Source organism: Narcine bancroftii, chromosome 7 (genome assembly GCF_036971445.1).
Source record: "Narcine bancroftii isolate sNarBan1 chromosome 7, sNarBan1.hap1, whole genome shotgun sequence".
Taxonomy (NCBI): Eukaryota; Metazoa; Chordata; class Chondrichthyes; order Torpediniformes; family Narcinidae; genus Narcine; species Narcine bancroftii.
This window is the reverse complement of record NC_091475.1, coordinates 80,367,878-80,390,117: the sequence shown is the minus strand read 5'-3', so window position 1 is coordinate 80,390,117 and position 22,240 is coordinate 80,367,878. Positions and strand designations below refer to the sequence as shown.

The 22,240-nt window shown below is 43.0% G+C and overlaps 1 protein-coding gene across 1 annotated transcript in view; it reads right to left on the bottom strand.

Annotated features, from left to right (window-relative positions):
* nalcn (sodium leak channel, non-selective) overlaps positions 1-22,240 on the bottom strand; it is a 240,857-nt gene that overhangs the window by 160,618 nt on the left and 57,999 nt on the right. Inside the window, exons 7-9 of the mRNA XM_069890481.1 lie at positions 15,450-15,592; positions 13,041-13,145; positions 7,896-7,982 (exon numbers count right to left, since the gene is read on the bottom strand). Of these exons, the coding sequence (XP_069746582.1) occupies positions 7,896-7,982; positions 13,041-13,145; positions 15,450-15,592 (335 nt within the window). The remainder of the gene's footprint in view (positions 1-7,895; positions 7,983-13,040; positions 13,146-15,449; positions 15,593-22,240) is intronic.

The window sequence follows — 22,240 nt, the reverse complement described above, 5'->3', positions numbered from 1 at the left end:
AAAGGTAAGCGTCAAGTCTGTGAATGCTGGAAAACTGGAACCGAGCTCAAAGGAGCTGGAGGGATTCCGTGTGGTCAGCAGCATTCATGAAAAGCATCAGGCAGACAACACTTTGGGCTAGAACCCTTCATCAGAGCTGCCAAAGAGTGGTCAAACACTTGAATGAGAAGACGAGGGAAGGGAAGAGCACAGGCTTAGGTGAGAGGTGTATACAGGTGGGGGGCAAGGAACTGAAAAATGTTCGGGGGGGGAAGAAGGCTGAAAAAGATGCTTTCTGATGGGAGTTGAGGGTGGGGGCTGGAAGAAGAGGATTGAGGCAAAGAGAAAAAATTGGGGTGGGAGAGGGAGGGGTTTCCAGAGATTGAGAAGGAAATCGGAGGTGAACAAGGGCTCCACGGATGCTGGAGAACAGGAACAACTCACAAAATGCTGGAGGAACTCAGTGGGTCAGGTAGCATCAGTGGAAAGCAACAGACAGCCGTCAGTTTGGGCTGGAACACTCATCAGGAATGCTAAAAATCAGACGGAACCCAAATAAGAAGTTGCCCAGGCCCGAAACCTTGACTGCCTATTGCTTTACATTTATTTTCCAAAACTTTGCTGCAGGATAATAAAATGCAGTGGTGGTCAGTTTGAAAAAAATGAATGATGGCTCCCAACTTTCTCCAAAGGGGTGATGCAAGAACAGACTTAAAATAAACAGTTTAATATTTCACATATTGTGGCGTCCTAACACTTCACAGCCAAGTAAGATACTTTGCAACATGGTCAGTTAAATTGTTGGAAATGCGGTTGCTAAGCTCGCCCCTCCCACACCACTCTGGGTTCCTCCCAAGAAGGCTGGTGGGTAAATTGGCTGTTGTGAATTGTGCCCCCCCCCCCCCAAGTGTGCAGGCAAGAAGTGGAATCTTCAGGCTAGGGGAGGGGGGGAATTGTGGGGAACAGAGAGGAAGGAAAGAAGCTAGGAAGGGATAGGATTTCTCTGGGAGCCAAACTAGACTCGATGGGCTTCAAGGGCTTTTATCTGGTTTGAAAGTATGATCTATCGATATCTTGATGTTGATCAGTCCCTGGTTCCCCAGGTAAGACACAGTTCCATGATGAACTTTCTACAGCTTGTGCAGACGCAATGTGCAGTTTAATTAATAATTTCCTTTCTCTTGCTGATTCATCTAATGGATGAGAGGGGAATCATTAGGCAAATTCAATTACTCTCTCATGGGGAAATACCCTGCATTTACCTCATCACTCCAGGGATATTATACACATTGGATTCATACAGTTAATTGACGCCAGGCCTATGGACCATTAGAAACAGTTTTACAACCAATTTAATATCTCAAAAGAAAACAGGAGTGGGTAGGTTTCATCTTCCCTGCATCTGGTAGAAATGTATTCAAGTCAGGCTGGGAGAAGCAGCTGCTTGATGGTGAACAGGCAAACAGACTCTCCCTATGTCACTAAGACTCACAGGTAATTCCAGCCCCCCTCATAAAAAGACACATACAAATTATTCACATCTTGCTCCTTAGACCACATCAAAAAGATAGAGATATTCAAGGGTAACAGAGTTAGGGCTTTTCTCTTCCGTGCAGAGGTGACTTAAAAGAAGTCTATAAGATTATGAAGGGCTTAGATAGTGTGGACAGCCAGCATCTTTTTCTCAGGCCAATCTTCAGAAGATATCTGTATTAGATGAGGGGAGGAAAGTTTAGGGGAGATGCCAGAGGCAAGTTTTTAAACACAGAAAGTGGTGGGTGCCTGGAATGCATTGCTGACGGTGATGAAGGAAGGCGGTGCATTTAAAATATGGATGCAAAAAAAAAAAGGGTGTTATGGGTGTGAGGTAGGGAAAGTTCAGGTTGTTGGGTAGGTTTACAAAGGACATAGGCTGAAGGGCCTGTACTGTAGTGTTCTATGTTCTAGTTGAACTCCAGCTTTACTTGAAGCCTTATGCCATTTGATATACTTTTATTTCTGGTAATTTGTTTTGAATCCTGGCCAATATCAGAGGACATCTGTTTAAGGTGAGTGGAAGGAAGTTTAGGGGAGATGTCAGAGGCAAGATTTTTACTCAGAGACTGGTGGCTTCCTGGAATGCATTGACGGGGGTGGTGGTGGAGACTGGTGCGATAGGGACTTTTAAAAGAATCTTAGACAGGTATGTGGATGTAAGAAAAATGGATGGTTATGGGTGTGAGGGAGGGAAGGGTTACATTTTTATAGAGTAGGTTCACATGGGCTGGCACAATATCATGGACTACAGGTCCTGTACTATGATATAATGTTCTATGTTCCAAACTAAAGACCGTCACTAAATATAATGTTTGCTGTATAAATTAAACTTGTAAATTTGATGGTCACACGTTCATACTGACTGTCAAGTACCCTTTTTCACAATCGTCCTACCCTAGCCCACTTGATCAGTCAAGAATATTTACAGCATGAAAACAGGCCATTCAGTTCCACTTGTCCAAACTTGTCGCACAGCCCTCTAACCTTTCCTATCCATATACATCCAAATGCCTTTTAGATGCAGCTCATTTCACACACCCACCACTCTGAAGGATATGCCCATCAGCTGCCTTTTACATCTCTCCCTCTAGTTTTACAATGCCCACCCTGGGGAAAATAAGACAACTATTTATCTTATAAACTTGCCTAATAATGTTACAAACTTTCATAAGAAATCCCATGGATAAATGCATTGTACAATATATATAACAATAAACTCATCATCATTAAGGGCCCTGTTCAGCCTCCTATGTTTCAGAAATGTCCCAGCCTATCCTTATAATTCAAGCTGCCTCCACCCCCTTCCCTGCCCCTACAATAACATTCTTGTGAATTGATTCTCTCTACATTCTTCCCAGATACATGTGTATTCCTGGAACATTTTACAGCGACCAATTATTCTACCAGCTGCACATTTTAGGGATGGAAGTCAGATAAACCTGATAAATGTGGACAGATTTGTGCTGGAAAACCACAGAAATGATAAATTGGAATTCCCTTCTAACTCGAAATATTCCGGTGCTTTTGCACCACACACTTTGCTATAGTGAAGGAAATGTAGTAGTCGACTTCGGCACAGAAAGATCCTGCAAACAGCCATTCAATAATGTTCAAGCAAAGCTTCAGTGTTGTGGATGAAGGGTTAAATCTTAGCCAGGACACTGGGGAACTCTGCTGTTCTTTAAATCGAGCCATGGATCTTTTTTGTCCCATTGGCAAGAGCAGCAGGTGTCTGTTTTATACTTTATTGTGAGAATGACGTCTCCCACACAGTGAACAAATTGTTCTGATGATTCAGCCTGGATTATCCTGTTGAAATTTCTGGAGTAAAACTCAAAATAGCAATATCCAAAGCAACAGTGAACCTCATTGAGCCACACCTTTCACTGTATGGCAGCAGTTACATCACACAGTGCTTCCTGGAGCAAAGGGATCTGCCTCCCCCAGCCATCATCCATATTTGGGTGATTATCTTCAGAATAATCCTAGGAATTTACTGCTTAAATTCAATTGGTAGATGGATCTCTGCATTGAAGAAAGGCCAGAGATGAAGGGGTTGTTCCTCTCTAAGCTAGAGAAGGTTAAGGGCAAATTTAATAGATGTGGTTCAAAAGCAAGGTGGGGTTTTGATGGAATGGATAATTTTTTTTCCCCAGTGGCAGGAAGATTTGTGCTTAGAGGACATGGAGTGAAGGTAGAGGGGAGAGGAGGAGAATGTTTCTCTGCAGTGAATGGCTGTGACCTGGAACACGTTGCCTAATAAGAATGGTTGCAGCACATTGAATTGACATGGATTGTTTTACTGTCACGTGTACAAAACACAGTGAAAAGCTGTTTTGTGTGCTCTCCAGGCAAATCAACCCATACTTAATTACAGTATGTAGTGCGATAATAAAGCAAAACTACAGTGTTACAGTAAGTCAAAGACTTCAGGTTATGGTGTTCAACGACAAATAATGCAAGTGCATCATAGTTTTACCAATGTGAGGCCTGTCACAGCAGGAAGGAGACCATCCTTGAATTTGGAAGTGCATGTCTACCTCCCGTTGTGGGGTTGAGGGGGAGAAGAGAGTGTGACAAGGATTTCCCAAGACAGCAGGGGGTATAGATAGAGTCAGTGTGTGCAACAGCCTGAGCTGCAGTCTCCACACTCTCTGCACTTTCTTGCGGTGTTTGGGTAGAGCAGTTCCTGCAGAGGAACTGATTCAACAGGAATTTGGGAAAGGGTCCACAAGGAAAGTGAAGAGAAACTAACCGGAGACTCTTTCAGAAAGCCAGCACAATTATATGTGCGACCATCAAATTTACGGGTTTAATTTATACAGCAAACATTACATTTAGTGACGGTCTTTAGTTTGGACATAGAACATTACATCACAGTACAGGGCCTTTAGCCCACAATATTGTGCCAGCCCATGTGAACCTACTCTATAAAAATATAACCCTTCCCTCCCTCACACCCATAACCATCCATTGTTCTTACATCCACATGCATGTCTAAAATTGTTTTAAAGTCCCTAATTGCACCAGTCTCCACCACCACCCGCGTCAATGCATTCCAGGAAGCCACCAGTCTCTGAGTAAAAATCTTGCCCCTGACATCTCCCCTAAACTTCCTTTCACTCACCTTAAACTGATGTCCTCTGATATTGGCCAGGATTCAAAACAAATTACCAGAAATAAAAGTACAATACCTGTATATCAAAATGGCATAAGGCTTCAAGTAAAGCTGAAGTTCAGATTCTATATTTATAAAAATGTTCCAGGAGGCTTTAAAGATGAAACATTATCGCTGCTGAATAAATACTTTCATTTAGATTAAGTGAAACTACTAGAGTTGCATTCCTAATGAGTTGATGTTCATTAGGTATTCAAGTCCATCAAATGAATCGTGTCTTGCTGTGATACTTGGAGAAGAATACTTCAAGAGACAGTAAACGTTGACAAGCTAATTACTGTGATCCATAGCAACAAAATGCTTCAACACGCTTGGGCACAGAATGGGCAGCTGTCCTATGGAAGGCCGGACCTAGTTCTTGCTCACTGTCTGACCCTTCCCCCTCACCGCCAGACCAGTTGTGTTTAAGGGAGCCACCCTCAACACCTCGAGTCAGGAAGCCGTGGGTTCACATTCCACTCCAGAGACCTGAGCGTAAAATCCAGGCTGACACTGCACTCAGATGAGGGAGTGTTGTATTGCCAGAGGCGCCAACTCTCAGAAGCCAAGCTAAATGGCGTGTTCTCTGTGGGTGCAATTGCAAAGAGCAGAAATCGAGTACAGTGCACACCGGTGATCTACTAAAATCAACTGATCATTATTACCATCTGCGGCTCTGGAGATCAAGTCATCATGTAAATTTTAAGCTGAGGTTAGAAGTAAAACACGATAGTCTGCAGACATAGTGGTTGAAATAAAAACTCAATGCTGGAGAAACTCAGCTGGTCAAACAGTGTTCTTTATATAGCAAAGATAAAGATACATAATCAATGTTTCGGGCTTGAACCTTTCATCAAGGTAAGATTGTAGAGGCAATAACATCAAAGTCACACACCAATTGGTTATTGAAGTGACTGTTCTACATCGACCTTGTTCCATAACCCTGAATTCTTATTCCTCTGTCTCTCTTCTGTTTATCCAGATTACTCTTAAAGCCATCACTGCTGTTTATCCTGAGTTCTCCACAAGGGAGAGAGTTCCATGTTCTTCTCACTCAAGCGTCCCTGACTTCCTAGTTGAATTTATCTGGGGTTTCTAGTTCTGGCAATTCCTGTAGGTTGGAACATCACCTCTGTCCATCCTGTTCTCCCTCTCATTATGTAACAAACCTGTCATTTTACCCTCACTTTTCTCTTCATACCTCGATGAAGGGCCCAAGCCCTGAATATAGAGTGCACTGTCTGACCTGCTGAGTTTCTACTTTAAAGCAATTGATAGATTCTTGATTAGTAAAGACAACAAAGGTTATGGGGAGGTCAGAAGAATGAGGTTGAGAGGAAAAACACATTGGACATGATTTAAATGGAAGAGAAGACTCAATGGGGCGAAAGAACCAATTCTGCTCCTATACCCAATGGTCTGCTACCTTGCAGCTTGTTGGATCTTGTAATGTACAAAGAGGGTCCCCCATTTATCTCAGCACATCTGTTTATTAAAAGGTACTTCATGGATGCAGGTGGCCTGCAACCCTCTGACCTCATGGCAGCTGGGAACTAAAAGAGGACTTCCAAGGGCACATATTGTGACAGAGGACAGGGGAGACATAGGTAGTGTGGAGATTGTAGCACAATGCCTGGAGCACAGGGTGAAAATTGCTTTATTTGCACCTCCCTTGCTCATGCTGCGACTGCCTCAAAAGTTGCTCAGGAAATCACTGCAGTCAAACCAAGGACATTATCTTGGTGAAGAAGTTCCCTTTAAACATTTCTCCTATCACCATTAACCCATATCCTTTCATTTATTTTTGTCTCACCCAACCTCACTTGAAAAGGCCAGCTTTTACATTTACTCTATCAATATTCCTCATAATTTTCTACACCTCTATCAAATCTCACCTCATTTTCTGATACTCCAGAGAATAAAATCCTAACCTAGTTACTTCATGTCCCAACAACAGCTTCTCCAGACTCTTTCAATCTGATTGATATCTTTCTTGTAGTTAGGTGACCAAAGCACCACACAATATTTCAAATTTGACTCACCAATGTCTTGTACAACTTAATATCTGAACTCCTATATTCATTCTGTTCCACACAGATGGTGGTGGGTATACGGAACGAGCTGCCAGAGGAAGTGGTAGAGGGGGGTACAATTATGACATTTAGACTGGGACACGGATAGAGAAGGATTAGAAGGATATGGGCCAATGGGTCTATCTCAGACTTGGCTGGTATGGACAAGTCAGGCTGAAAGGTCTGTTTCCATGTTGTTAGCAGGCCACTCTCATGCCTCCAATTCAATATAATGCAGGACATTGCACGAGATGCCAAATTAACAGAGACAAGTTGTGACCATCCATCAGGAGCACACCAGGAAACATTCCAGAATATTGTGGCCACAGCAAAATTGGGAATGCGAGCAGCCAATTGTGCAGCAGGTCAGCAAACATCAGCGGAGAGAATCCATGGGGTGCCATTCTTGAAGAGCAGATTGCAACGCTGGCTGCGGGAATTGCAGTGAGGATTCTAATGGTACATAATGAATGCAGCAAACAAAAAAAAGAGCAACTCACTTATATCCTAATGCTTTTTAAAGCCAATTTAATTTAAAAGCAACGTGAAGTGGCAATGCATAATCAGTTGAGTAGAGTTTCCTTCCAAGAATAAATTAGATTCATTCAGGTTGTTCGATGTCACAGGCTATTCCTCTTGTTCCAAAACATGTCAATTGAATATAACAGCACAGCTGCCCAAGAGAATATTTTCACAAACCATGCCAATTTACCTTATTCTGCTTCTAACCTTACTGATGTGAATGCCTTCATTTTGCCTCACCACTTTATCTTATCCTGCACTTAAATTACAAAGGGAAGCTTTTCTTTGATAGCTCACTCAGGAAATCTTGCTGCAATTATACAGATCTTTGTTGACATCACAGTGGGAGTATTGGAGCTCTCTGATTCCCTTCACTGCCTCTCTTCCCCTTTATGCTGCTCATCAACACTTCCTTCTGAGTGTGAGTCCTTGACCACCTGCCCCCCCCCCCCCACCCCCACCCTCCCCATAGCTTGGTGTGGCTTGGTTAAGCTTTGGCAAGAGAAGGGCTTTTCAAGGACACTGAAGGTCACGTCCAAATGGTGAGGCTCATGGATGGGCATACTGGCTTGAAGAGAACCATACATTCCCTTCCTCCAAACACTCTCCCTACCCATGCCCCAATTTACCTGTAGGTAGGCAGGAGCTCTGCCCTGAGGCCTGTTGACATCCACTGCTATGAGCTGCCAGCCACCAGTGGAATCTTCATGGAACATCTGCAAAGACAAGAGAATATGACACCACTGAAGATAAACAGGAGGTCAGCAGATGCTTTGGCCCAATGCAGCACACAAAAGTGTTGGATAAACTCATAGGATTTAAAAGACAATCAATGTTTTAGGCCTGAGCCTTTCTTCAGGTGAGAGTCTTCCTCAGATATCACCTGACAAAAGGCTCAGGCCTGGAATTTCGACTGGTCCTTGCTTTGCATGAATGCTTTGTGACCTGCTGAGTTCTTACAGCACTTTGTGTACTTTCCACTCCACTGAAAATCCCCTCAGAGTATGGATTCGACAACTGTTAAAACACAGCCCTGTGCAGGACAATTGGGGCAGAGAGGGTGCTCTGGAGTGGTCCAAGGGACACCATTTCCCAGGGAGCAGTGGAGAAGTTGTCATCAGAACAGTGAAGGTTAAGGTGAGATTTTATGGAGCCAGTCAAAATCAGGAAGGGTTCCCAGAAGTAACAGGACTGGAAGAGGGGCAGGACAGTGATGCTAGTGGAACCTCACACTTCCAGCAACCCAGGTTCGATCTCAGCCTCCAGGGCAAAGATTTGCACATTCTCCTGGTGACCTGCGTGGATCATCCCTAGGTACTCTGGTGTCTCCTGAAAAAGCACAAGGTGGCAGGTCAATGCGCCACAGTAAATCACCCCAAATGTGGTGGTGAGCAGGAGAACCCGGGGCAACTGGTAAAGAATGTGGAGAGAATAAAGACGAGATATATAGACAGACGCTAGAATCTGGAGGGACTCAGCGGAAAAAGCAACATCCGTGGTGGGGAAATGCACGGCTGATGCTTCGGCTCGAGATCCCTTATCTGATTTCATTTTAAAAATTAGAGATACAGCATGGTAAAAGTCCCTTCCAGCCCACGAAGAAAGGAAATATACCCATGTGACCAATTAACTTAATGACTATAGGTTTGAGAATGGGAGGACCACAGTCTAGAGTCTTTCTGTCACCAGCATTGAGGGGCTGAGACTGAGGGGAAGCCCCTCAAACATCAGAGGGGTAAGTAATAACAATGGGTCACAGTGATGGCAAAAGTGTAATTAGAGAACATGTATAATAATTCTTCAGCATGATGCTGAACCAAGCCATGAAAGACCCCAACAATGAAGACGCTGTTTACATCCGGTACCGCACGGATGGCAGTCTCTTCAATCTGAGGCGCCTGCAAGCTCACACCAAGACACAAGAGAAACTTGTCCGTGAACTACTCTTTGCAGACAATGCCGCTTTAATTGCCCATTCAGAGCCAGCTCTTCAGCGCTTGACGTCCTGCTTTGCGGAAACTGCCAAAATGTTTGGCCTGGAAGTCAGCCTGAAGAAAACTGAGGTCCTCCATCAGCCAGCTCCCCACCATGACTACCAGCCCCCCCACATCTCCATCGGGCACACAAAACTCAAAACGGTCAGCCAGTTTACCTATCTCGGCTGCACCATTTCATCAGATGCAAGGATCGACAATGAGATAGACAACAGACTCGCCAAGGCAAATAGCGCCTTTGGAAGACTACACAAAAGAGTCTGGAAAAATAACCAACTGAAAAACCTCACAAAGATAAGCGTATACAGAGCCGTTGTCATACCCACACTCCTGTTCGGCTCCGAATCATGGGTCCTCTACCGGCACCACCTACGGCTCCTAGAACGCTTCCACCAGCGTTGTCTCCGCTCCATCCTCAACATCCATTGGAGCGCTTTCATCCCTAACGTCGAAGTACTCGAGATGGCAGAGGTCGACAGCATCGAGTCCACGCTGCTGAAGATCCAGCTGTGCTGGATGGGTCACGTCTCCAGAATGGAGGACCATCGCCTTCCCAAGATCGTGTTATATGGCGAGCTCTCCACTGGCCACCGTGACAGAGGTGCACCAAAGAAAAGGTACAAGGACTGCCTAAAGAAATCTCTTGGTGCCTGTCACATTGACCACTGCCAGTGGGCTGATAACGCCTCAAACCGTGCATCTTGGCGCCTCACAGTTTGGCGGGCAGCAACCTCCTTTGAAGAAGACCGCAGAGCCCACCTCACTGACAAAAGGCAAAGGAGGAAAAACCCAACACCCAACCCCAACCAACCAATTTTCCCCTGCAACCGCTGCATCCGTGTCTGCCTGTCCCGCATCGGACTTGTCAGCCACAAACGAGCCTGCAGCTGACGTGGACTTTTTACCCCCTCCATAAATCTTTGTCCGCGAAGCCAAGCCAAAGAAGAAAGATAATAATGTACATTGATGGAAATGTATGGATATGACACTAAGGATGGGAAAAGACTTTAAATGGTTTTCACAATAAATAATTTATTGTGAATAAAGTTTATTTTTGGAAAAAAAATTGATGGACCATCTCATTCCACAGATGATGCTGAGTTCTCCCACCAGCAGGTTTTTTTTGCTTGTGGGGAGAATAAATGGGTCAGGATAGGGCTAAAATAGGGGGGTGGCCAAACTACGGCCCCTGGGCTAAATCTGGTCTGTGGCCCAAAATAAAATGGAACCTGGTCTCTAACAATAAAATGCGTGGAATGTACATTGCACTTCTTAGTTTCAACACTAGATGTCGCTGCCATTTTGAACAACGACTAGACTGATCGTTTCATTGATGTAAACGTTTACCTCAGTAAATAAAAAACACTTATCTTAGCTGATTAAACATGGCAGAATCACAAAGATGGAAAATAGCATGGGTGTGCCAAAAATTTGAGACATGGTGGGAAAATGAATACTTTTTCACAGAAGTCAAGGGAAAGTGTATTTGTTTGATTTGCGAGGAATCTGTTAACTTTAATAGATTTACACATTGCATCATAATCATTAAGGTGGAAACTTGGGCCATAAACTGTATTCACTGAGAGTTGTGGAGAAATGTTGGGGGACTGCCTTGTCTGTTTCTTGATTTTTTCACCTATTCATATTTTGCACCCAGCTTTTTATTTTGAACTGTTTTTTAAAATGAGAATTTTAAAGAGTTTTATTGCATTCATTTCAATTAAAGAGCAGCAGGTACAGAAATGCCTGTGAGCACATCAATAGACTACTGTAATGTCAACAATTAAACTGTTCAGTAGTGTCGTATAGTTATTTTAACAGAGAATTAATTTTCGATGGCATAGTGGTTTTCTGGTATAAAAACACAGTTTTTCTTGCAGTGTAACTGGTTAAAACTGCTGGGCTTAATACTGTTGGCCCATGACTCCTTATATATTTCCCACAACCAAAAAAGTTTGGCCACCCCGAACTAGAATATCAATAGGAGACTGATGATTGGGGCAGACTCAGTGGGCTAAATGACCTATTTCCATTCTCACTCACTCTCTCTCTTTCTGACTATAAATGTACTTGGAACACACTTTCAAGAGCTAATATTGGAATGACAATGAATCATATACCATAGGAGGAGACAATTAATCATGGAATAATTATCTGAACCATTATTTTACTGTGCTTCAGTGCTCTCAGTCAATTTTGGAGTGGGAACAGCAGAAGTGTGGGAGTCAGGCTGGTGGGAAGGATCATTGGACATTAAACCAAGGCTCCCTCCATGAATGTCAAATGTCTCATGGCACTTTGCTGAAGAGCTACATTTTCTCTGATGCCACCGCTGATCCCTCAATCGTTCTCAAATTAGTCCGTGGGACCTGCGCCATATCTGAAATTGCAGAAGTCCAAACATAGAGGAGGCTGGAACTTCCTGAAAGGAAAGGGCTTCAAAAATGCCCTCCTCTTTTTCTGCCTAAGAGGTTGTGCATGTGAAGCCATCTCTGCTTCTAGTTATTCCTGTGGAGATGGGAGACCTAGAGCAGAGCTGGAGATTGGAGTGGGATGATGTATGAGAACTTCCATCTCCAACAGCATATATGATCTGCAACAGTTAATGGCCTAGAGCAGGCCAGTCATTATCAAAGGGAAAAGATAATTGCTTTCTGAATCGTTATAGGGGATTTAAATGGATCTCTGCATATTGCCCCTTCCCCCCCTCCCCCCCCCATGTGGTATTTAGGCAGCTCTTGTGTCTGACATTGCAGTCACATGAATAATCTGGATTCTGGGTAGTAATACAGCAAAGCCAACAAGATCAAGACAAAACAGATCCACCATTCATCATCTGTCCGGTTAGAGTGTGATAAGTCACAGATCATATTCTCGGTCATTAAATACAGCTCACCGTCATTGCTATAATTCTGCATAACATTCGTGATTTGAATCTGAACACCAATCTAACCTCCATTGAAAAAATCCATTCCCTCTTCGCCCTTCTCCACCTCCCCCTAGCCCTTCTCCTCTTCCCCTGCCCTTCTTCTCTAGCCCCTCTCCCTTCTCCACCCCTCCCCACCTCTCCCTTCTCCTCTCCCCTCCTTTCCACCCACTCTCTTTCTCATCATCCTCTCCTCTTTCCTCCCTCCCCCTCCTTTCTTCTCTCCCCTATCCTCCCCATCCTCTCCCTTCTCACCTCCACTCTCTCCTCTTCTCCTCCTCCCATTCCCCTCCCTTTCCACCTGCCCCTTGTCTCCCTCCCCACCCTCTCTTTCTCCCTTCTGCATCCCTCCCCTTTTCCCATTCCTTCTTTACCCTACCTCCCTTCTCCTCTCCCATTCCCTTCTTCTTTTCCAACCTCTCCCTTTTATGCCTCCCTCTTCTACCCCTCCTCTACCCACCTCTCATCTATACCACCTCTCCCTTCTACCTCCTCTATCCCCTCTTCCCTTCTACTCCTCTCCCCCTTCTTCCTCCCTTCTACCCACCCTCCCTATGCCTTCCAAATGAAGCAACACTTCACATGTGAATCTTTCGGGGTCATTTACTGCACTGGTGCTCCTGATGAGGCCTCCTCTACATTGGGGAGACTGGACGCAGATTTGGAGATTATTTTGTTGAGCCCCTATTCTCTGTCCACTACAAAAGGAAGAACCTCCCTTTAGCTTGCATTCTTCTTATGTACTCTGTATTTTTTAAAGTGGAATTTCAACTTTAATGGCAATAAAAATATTGAAATGAAACGGAGAGGGGTAGTTCACATCAGCTCACGAAGTAGTCCCAGGACACAGTTACCTGTGTGGTGGTGGTGGAGGTGGTGTTGCTCCGTGGACCCCACATCTGCTGGAACTGAACTCTGATCTCTGCAAAGGTCTCGATGATGACGGCGATGAAGACATTCTGCAAACAGGAAGTGTGAGCCCATGAGCAGCAGTGCAGCAAAAACAGGCAGGAGCCTGAATAAAAAGGTGAGGGAGGAGGAGAGAAGGGAGGAAGGGGAGGAGGAGGAGTACAAGCTAATAACTAAGAGATCCTAGGTGGCACACAGTTAGCACAATGCTATTACAGTGACAACAACAGCGTTTGATTCCGCCACCGTAAGGAGCTTGTACATTCTCCCTGTGACCTTCTTGGGTTTCTTCCAGCTCCTCCAGTTTCCAAAGACATATGGGGTTGATAGGTTGATTGGTCACGTGGGTGTATTTGGGCAGTGCGATCTCAATGGATTGGAAGGGCCTGTTAACATTCTAATTATCTCAATCAAACAATGGGAGGATAGAAGAGAAAAAATCTGAGAAGTGATAGGGGGAGATCTCGGGTAGTTCACTGATGGGAGAAGGAAGCGGGGGTGGGGAGCGGGAGGAAAGGAAACTTTACTTCCTATGGATGCTGCATGACCTGCTGAGTTTCCTCAGCACCTTTTAACAGGACTGGGAAAATTCTGCTGGACAAAGTCCACTCCTCTCTGTACACTTCCAGATATTCCTGACATCCTGAACACATCCCCCAGCAACAAGCTCAAGCCCGGCTGTTCAGAGGGGGCACAGGTCAGTGGGAATCTGGAGCTCTTGTGGTCAAAACGCTGAGGGCTAATGGTTAGTTAAACAAGTTAAAGGTATGACTTAAGTCTGTTGGGTTTGGAGAATCAGAAGTCAGGGAATCAAGGTTGGGGTGGGGGGCAGACATTCCATACTGAATGGTGGGACAGGTTGAAGGGACTGAATAGTCTCCTTTTGTTTCGGCACTGATTTCCATTAGTTCATTAGCTTTTAATTCTCAGTCCACAAGGGCAGCAGTTAGCTCAATGTTATTACAGCACCAGTGGCCTGTAAGGAGTTTGTAGGTTCTTCCCGTGACTGCGTAGGTTTCATCCCACATCCCAAAGATTTATGGGGTTCATAGGTTAATTGGTCACAGGTATATTTGGGCAGCATGGGCTCATGGGCCGGAAGGGCCTGTTACTGTGATGCATTTCTTAAAAAAGACAAGTCATGGTGGAGGGGGCTGAGTACTGATAGTTCATGAATTGGTATTTTAACATTGCCCAGGTGGGTGATAGCCATAGATCCAACGCAACATTCCAAAGGATACTGAACAGGTCTACAACAAGAGAAGTAGAGGCCCATCAGAAATGCTTGCAAAGATTACTCACAAATCCAGCAGAGACTCAATGGGCTGAACAGCCTCTGAACTGAATGGCTGCGAGATTCTTTACGCATTCATGCTGACCATGAATATGAATCCCAGAATATCCTAGCATGCTCACCAACCACTGAAGTCCAGATAATTATCAGAACTGCTGCCTGATTAAAGAAAATTAATTGCAAGGTAATCCATCAGAGTTATAATTATTACTACTGAATAAGCGTCAGTGCTTTTGAAGGGACCAGTTGAATATTCTTTGCTATAACGATCCAGTGGCATAATTTAAGAATGTGTATGTCTGTGTGACTATGACCTCCCCTATCCTAGTCCTCAGATCTCTGTCTCTTGTTCTCCACCCCTCCCTGCTCACTGGTGATCGACCACAGACAGCATTGGACATAGGTACCAGGAAGTTTATTGGGAGTGCTATTATCAACAGTGCCAGTAGGAGGCAGTGAAATTGGGTGGGTGAGGATCTTGTTTAGCTTCAACTCCCTTCACTCTCTGAATGGTCTGTGTAATAGCACTGAAGGATCCGCTGGGTTTGGATCCCGGAGGGAACTGAAGATCTAGAGTGAAATTGGCTTCCATTACTGTCAGTGCTAGGCTAGTGGCCAGAACCTGCACACCTGATCCAGATATGTGTACTTTGGACAGCTCCCACTCCTCCGTTTGGCTGTAGGGACTTAACAAGGAGCACGCACAGGGAGTCTTCCAGTGGGCATGAAGATGAAACGCTTGGGATTAACCCAGATTAAGGGCATTGCAGTTAGTGTAACACTATTACCAGCAACCCGGGTTCGAATCTACTGTTATCTGTAAGGAGTTTGCATGATTTCCCTGCAGTTTTCTCCAGGTACTCTGGCTTCTTCCCATCCTCCAAAGACTTAGGAGGTTAGTAATAATTAAGTCTCATGGGCCAGAAGGGCCTGTTACTGACCTACATCTATATATTTTTAAAAAATTAAATTAAAAACACCCCACCTCCTCGCTGAGATCAGTGCCCCCATGGAGCAGACGGTGAACAACCCCCACGTACACATGTTGAGCAGGACACACCTTAACCAGCCAGGCGAGGAAGAAGATCAAGGTGATGAAGTAGAAGTAGGATCGCCAGCGAGGAAAGCTGTCAATGGCACGGTACATGAAGAAGACCCAGCCTTCCTGTGAAGCAGCCTCGTATACCGTGAATATACTGGTGCCTGGTGACAGGAGACAAAACAACCTACTGTAAGACAGCAATGATCAAAGAAATCAATCTGAGGAACAAATCGATAGAGTAGTTAAGAAATCTTATGGAATGCTGGCCTTCATTAGTTGGGGATTGAGTTCAAGAGCTATGAGATAATGTTGCAGTTCTATACAACTCTAGTTTGACCACATATGTAGTATTGTGTTCAGTTTGGGTCACCTAATTTAAGAAAGGATGTGGAAGCTTTAGAGAAGGTGCAGAAGTGATTTACTAGAATGTTGCCTGAATTGGAGAGCATGTGTTATGAGGCAAAATTAATAGAGCTTGGGATTTTTTCTTTGGAGCAAAGGATGAGAGATGAATTACTAGAGGTCCACAAGATTATGGGAGAAATAGACAGGGTGGACAGCAGGCACCCTTTTTCCTGGGGTGACACTAGCAAATATCAGAAGACATCTGCGTAAGGTGAGGAAATGAAGACTAAGGGGTGTTCAGTGTTGTGTGGTTTTATATTAAAAAGTGACAGTTTGCCTTAGAGAGCCAAGGTGAAGGTGGACTGCTGAGAGAGTGGGAGACAAACTGAGCATGTGCAGAAAATGGAAAAAAATTCTGGACTTGGATGATAAACTACCACTGGGTGGTGCTGTGGAGTGGAAGAAGGCCCAGAGCAGGAGTCATGGTCTGGAGGACAGTTTAGAATGTTGGGATTTCAAAAAGGGATGAACATTCCGAAGGCAGCCAGAAGGATCCGGACCAAGCCAGTGGTTCTTCTCTCTGCAAGCAACACAAGACAACTTCAAATTTTGTGCTCTCTCTCTCTCAAAGATCTTTTGGCTTCAGTTTAAAAAACAAACTGAATTTTGTTTATGATCTTTGCTTCGGTTGAGATCGAAGTTTTGTGAGTCTTGTGTGTTTTGTGTTTGTTTTGTGTCTAAGTTTTTCTGTGGGCTGGTTGGAAATATAACTTAGACTTTGATTACATATGTTATATTTAGGCTGGGGAATTTATTAGTTTTACACTGTTATAGAGATTTGCATAGTAACCAGTGGGCATCGTTATAAAAGGGGGGATTTTGAATTAAAGTTTGAAGATGAATTTTTTGAAAATAAAGTAATTGTTCATCTTTACCCCTGTGTGATATGCCTTCTTTGTGGTTGCTGGTTTGATCTTATAACATAGTTATAACATAGACATCATCCGGGATCACACCAATTTGGAAGCTTTAGGGGCGATTGACTTGTGCTTAGTTATCAATCGTCTGTGTTTAACTCAAGTTCCAGCTTGAAATTAAAAATAAACGGTGAGTGTATAAATCACCAGCAGAAAAACCATCAACTATGAATATTGACCAATTCATAGCGAACCCTTCAGTGGTTAATTTAAAAATGGCTAAAAAGTCAGAACTGATGGTTATAGTTGGCAAGTTAAAACTTCTTACAGTAAGAACTGGGATGAAAAAAAAGGAAATTGCCCGAAAGATTGTTAAGCACTCTGTAGGGAAGGGGGTATTTGAAGAAGCTGCATTAGAACAGTTTCCAAAGGAGAAAACTTCAGAGGAAGTAAAGTAGGCTTTGAGAAAACTAGAGTTAGAGGAAAAAAGAGAGGCAGAAAGTAAAGCCGAATGGGAAGCAGTAAGGCAGGCAGAAATGAAGGAAAGGGCAGCCGCAAGGGAGGAGAGAGTAGCCATAAGGGAGGAGAGAGAGAAAGAATGGAAACATGAGCTAGAGCTAGCTAAATTAAAGCTGACCCTAATGCAAGGAGAGGGAGAAGCCCAAAGTACGTGTGCTGATCAGGAGGAGAGGTTTCTGGTCAGTAGAGAAGTGAGGTTAGTTCCTCCATTTGAGGAAGCTGAAATAGACCAGTATTTTCAGCATTTTGAGAAAGTAGCTGTAAATTTAAAATGGCCACCAGACCAGCGGTCACTTCTGCTACAAAGTGTTCTTAAAGGTTAAGTCCAACAGGGATATTCGTGTCTCACAGTACAAGCAGCTGATTACGAATTCAAAGGAATACTGCTGATAATCCAAGTAGAGTAGAAAGAAAATCTAGAAGTGAGGTTAGAGGAAGAGAAATGGGTGAAGGAAAATTTTTCGAGTGTTGTTTGCCACTATTGTAAGAAGCTAGGGCACATAATAGCAAATTGTCCTGTACTGAAAAGGAAGAAAGACAAAGGGGTGGTACCAACTGCCTGTGTTCAGAGTGAGAAAGTTAGGATATTTTTAAACCATTCATGACTGAAGGTTTCATTTCGGTTAAAGAAGGATCCAATGAAGTGCCAGTTAAAATCCTGCGGGATACTGGAGCAGCCCAATCGCTTGTATTAAGCAACGTTTTGAATTTTGATGAGGAGACCGATACTGGAGATGTGAATTTAATTAAAGGCATTGGTGGTGAAGCAGAGTCTATACCTTTGCATAGAATAGTGATGAAATCAGACTTAGTTAACAGCCCGGTTACGATAGGGATAAGATCAAGTCTGCCGATGGATGGAGTTTCTCTTTTGTTAGGAAATTATTTAGCAGAGGGTAAACTCATACCTAAGATGAAACTCACAAGAAAACCATTGGTTTATGAGTCCGAAAAGGATTTGGAAATCTACCCTGCATGTGCTATTACTAGAGCCATGTCTAGAAAAAAGGTAGAGGTAGAGAAAGTCTTTGATGTAGTGGAGGCAAGCATTGAGGGCAAACCGAAGGATCCAGCTTTGCTGTTGTCAAGAGAAGAATTAATAGCTAGACAAAAGCATGATCCTGATCTTGCTGGGATAAGAGATAAGATTCTGTCTAACCAGGAAATTGAAACTGTGCCAGTAGGTTACTTTGTTCAAGATGGAATATTGATGAGAAAGTGGAGACCACAAGTGATACCTGCCAGTGAAAATTGGGTGGTAATAAGGCAAGTTGAAATTCCCAAAACTTACAGGAATGAAATATTAAAGTTGGCTCATAGTGCACCTTTAGGAGGTCATCTTGGAGTGAAGAAGACGGTAGAAAAGATAAAGAAACAGTTTTATTGGCCAAAATTAAGAAAGGATGTTGTGAACTTTTGTAGAACCTGTCACAGGTGGGCAAGCCTAATCAAGGACCACCAGTGGCACCTTTACAACCCATCCCTGCTTTTGGGGAGCTCTTCCCAAAAGTGATAGTGGATTTTGTTGGCCCATTGCCAAAAACCAAAGCGGGAAATGAATATTTGTTAACACTCATGTGCTATTCCCCCGAGAAACATTAAAGCAAAGACAATTGTGAAGGCTATGCTAAAATATTTCACACTGTTTAGCCTACCAAATGAAATTCAATCTGACCAAGGGAGTAATTTTATGTCTGGAATATTTCAACAGGTGGTGTATGAATTGGGAGCCCATCAAATTGTGTCGTCTGCCTATCATCCTGAAGTCAAGGGGCCTTGGAAAGGTTCCATTTAACTGTGAAAAATATAATGAGGGCTTATTGCGTGGAAAATAATAAGGATTGGGATGAAGGAATCATTTGTTATTGTTTGCTGTTAGAGAGGCAACTCAGGAGTCTCTTGGCTTTAGTCCATTTGAGTTGGTGTTTGGTCATGAAGTCAGGGGTCCATTATTATTGTTAAAGGAACAGTGGATACATAATGATATACAATCAAATCTGTTGGATTATGTTTTCAAATTTAAAAACAGATTACATCAGGTTTGCAAGATGGCAAGGAAAAATTTAAAAACTGTTCAGGGAAAAATGGAAATTCGGTATGATCAAAAAGCAAATATTAGGGACATTAAACCTGGCGACAAAGTATTGGTTTTGTTTCCAATGCAGTCAAACCCTTTGAGAGCTCAGTTTTCAGGACCATATAAGATGAAATCAAAAATTAACCAGGTCACCTATGTCAATGAGATGCCTGATCGTCAAAGAGAGACACAGGTCTGTCACATGAACATGTTTAAACCTTACGTTGAGAAAATGACTGAGGAAGAGACTAAGATTCCAACCAAGGTGCTAGTTATAGAGGAAAGTAAGGAGGAGCTAAGTTTCGTGGAAGGACATGGAGCACAGGAAGTGATAAGCCCCAGGCTGGAAAATTCTATAGTTTTGCAAAACTTAGACACCAAGTTAATGCATTTGACTAAATCAGAAAGGGAAGAAATGAAGACATTACTTATGAAATTTAAGGATATATTCCCAGATGTTCCAAGAAGACCTTCTGTGGCTTGTCATGATGTGGTCAGTGATGCTAAGCCTATTAAGCAGCATCCTTACCAAGTTAATCAGGAAAAGAGCAGGTTGTTGGATCAAGAGGTGGATTATATGCTCAAAAATGACATTATCTGAAAATTAAGTTCAAATTGGAGTTCACCCTGTGTTCTGGTGCATAAACCAGATGGCTTAATTAGGTTTTGTACAGATTATTGAAAGGTAAACATGGTGACAAATACTGATGCGTTCCCTATCCCCAGAATAGATGATTGCATAGATAAAGTGGGGAAGGCTAAATTTCTTACAAAGATTGATTTCTTAAAAGGATACTGGGGTGTTTCTTTGACAGAGAAAGGTAAGGAGATTTCTGCATTTGTTACACCTTCAGGATTGTATGAGTATAATGCTATGCCTTTTGGGATGAAAAATTCACCTGGCAAATTTCAGAGAATGATTAATGCAGTAATTCAGGTTTAGAGCACACAGGAGCCTATATTGATGATTTAGTAATTAGTACAGATACATGGGAAGAACACATGCTTGAATTAGAGCAGTTATTTCAGAGACTGGTGGAAGCACACCTCACAGTGAATTTGCACAAGAGTGAGTTTGGACATGCCACTGTAATTTATCTGGGCTATATGGTAGGACAGGGACAGGTGGCACCGGTTGGAGCGGAAGTATTGGCTATCACTGCATTCCCTATCCCCGGTAATAAGAAAGCTCTTCAGAGATTTCTAGGTATGATTGGCTACTATCATAGATTTTGTAAAAACTTTGCAAAAATTGCACTCCCATTAACAAAATTACTTGGAAAGAAAAAAATTATCTGGTCAGATGCATGCCAGGAAGCGTTTCTGAAGTTAAAAGGCCATTTTATGCCATCAGCCTATACTTTGGTCCCCTAACTTTGAAAAGCCATTCTTGTTAGCCGTGGACGCCAGTGACGAAGTGGTTGGTGCTGTACTGTTACAGAAGAAGGATGGTGATGGAGTAGAACATCCTATTTCGTACTTCTCGAAAAAGTTTAATGACCATCAACAAAATTATTCAACCATTGAAAAGGAGTTATTAGCACTTGTTTTAGCGTTGCAACATTTTGATGTGTATATTTGTACTACTCAAAAACCATTAATAATATATACTGATCATAATCCATTAGTTTTTCTGCCTAAAATGAAAAATAAGAACAGACGGTTAGTGAACTGGAGCTTAATGTTACAAGAGTATGATTTAATTATTACACACATAAAGGTGTGTAAGATAAGATAATGTAATAGCAGATTGTTTGTCAAGATGTTAATCTGGGTAGATATGAATCTAATCACATACTTATTGTTAAAAAAAAGTGGTGTTTATTTTATTTATGTAATACTTCCATTAATTGTTAAAAATTTGTTCTTGTGGACCAATTTTTTTTTTTTAGCAGGGGAGGTGTTACAGAGTTCTGTGTTGTGTATTGGCCTATGTGTTGTGTGGTTTTATGTTAAAAAGTGACAGTTTGCCTTAGAGAGCCAAGGTGAAGGTGGACTGCTGAGAGAGTAGGAGATGGACTGAGCATGTGCAGAAAATGGAAAACATTTCTGGACTTGGATGATAAACCACCACTGGGTGGTGCTGTGGAGTGGAAGGTTGCCCAGAGCATGAGTCATGGTCTGGAGGACAGTTTAGAATGTTGGGATTTCAAAAAAGGATGATCATTCCGAAGGCAGCCAGAAGGATCTGGACCAAGCCAGTGGTTCCTCTCTCTGCAAGCAACACAAGACAACTTCAAATTTTGTGCTCTCTCTCTCTCTCTAAGATCTTTGGCTTCAGTTTACCAAACAAACTGATTTTGTTTATGATCTTTGCTTCGGTTGAGATCGAAGTTTTGTGAGTCTTGTGTGTTTTATGCTTGTTTTGTGTCTAAGTTTTTCTGTGGGCTGGTTGGAAATATAACAGACTTTGTTTACATACGTTATATTTAGGCTGGGGAATTTATTAATTTTACACTGTTATAGAAATTTGCATAGTAACCAGTGGGCATTGTTATAAAGGGGGGGGGGGATTTTTTGAATTAAAGTTTGAAGATTAATTTTTTGTAAATAAAGTTATTGTTCATCTTTACCCCTGTGTGATATGCCTTCTTTGTGGTTGCTGGTTTGATCTTGTAACAGGGGATATATCAGAAGTATGGTTTTAAACACAGAGTGATGGGTGCCTGGAATGCCTTGTCAGGGGAGGTGCAGGAAGCAGGTACAATAGGGATATTCTGAGACAGACACATGGGTGCAATAAAAATAGAGGGTTATGGGTGTGAGGTAAGAAAGGTTTAGATTGTTAAGTTTGTTGATATAGGCCAAAGGGTGCGCTGCAATGTTCTATTCAACAGAAACAGGAGTTGGTCATCTGGCCTGTCGAGCCAACTCCACCATCAAATAAGATCATAGCTGATCTGGCCATGGACTCAGTTCCACTTTGCCATCCATCCCTATGACCCTCAATT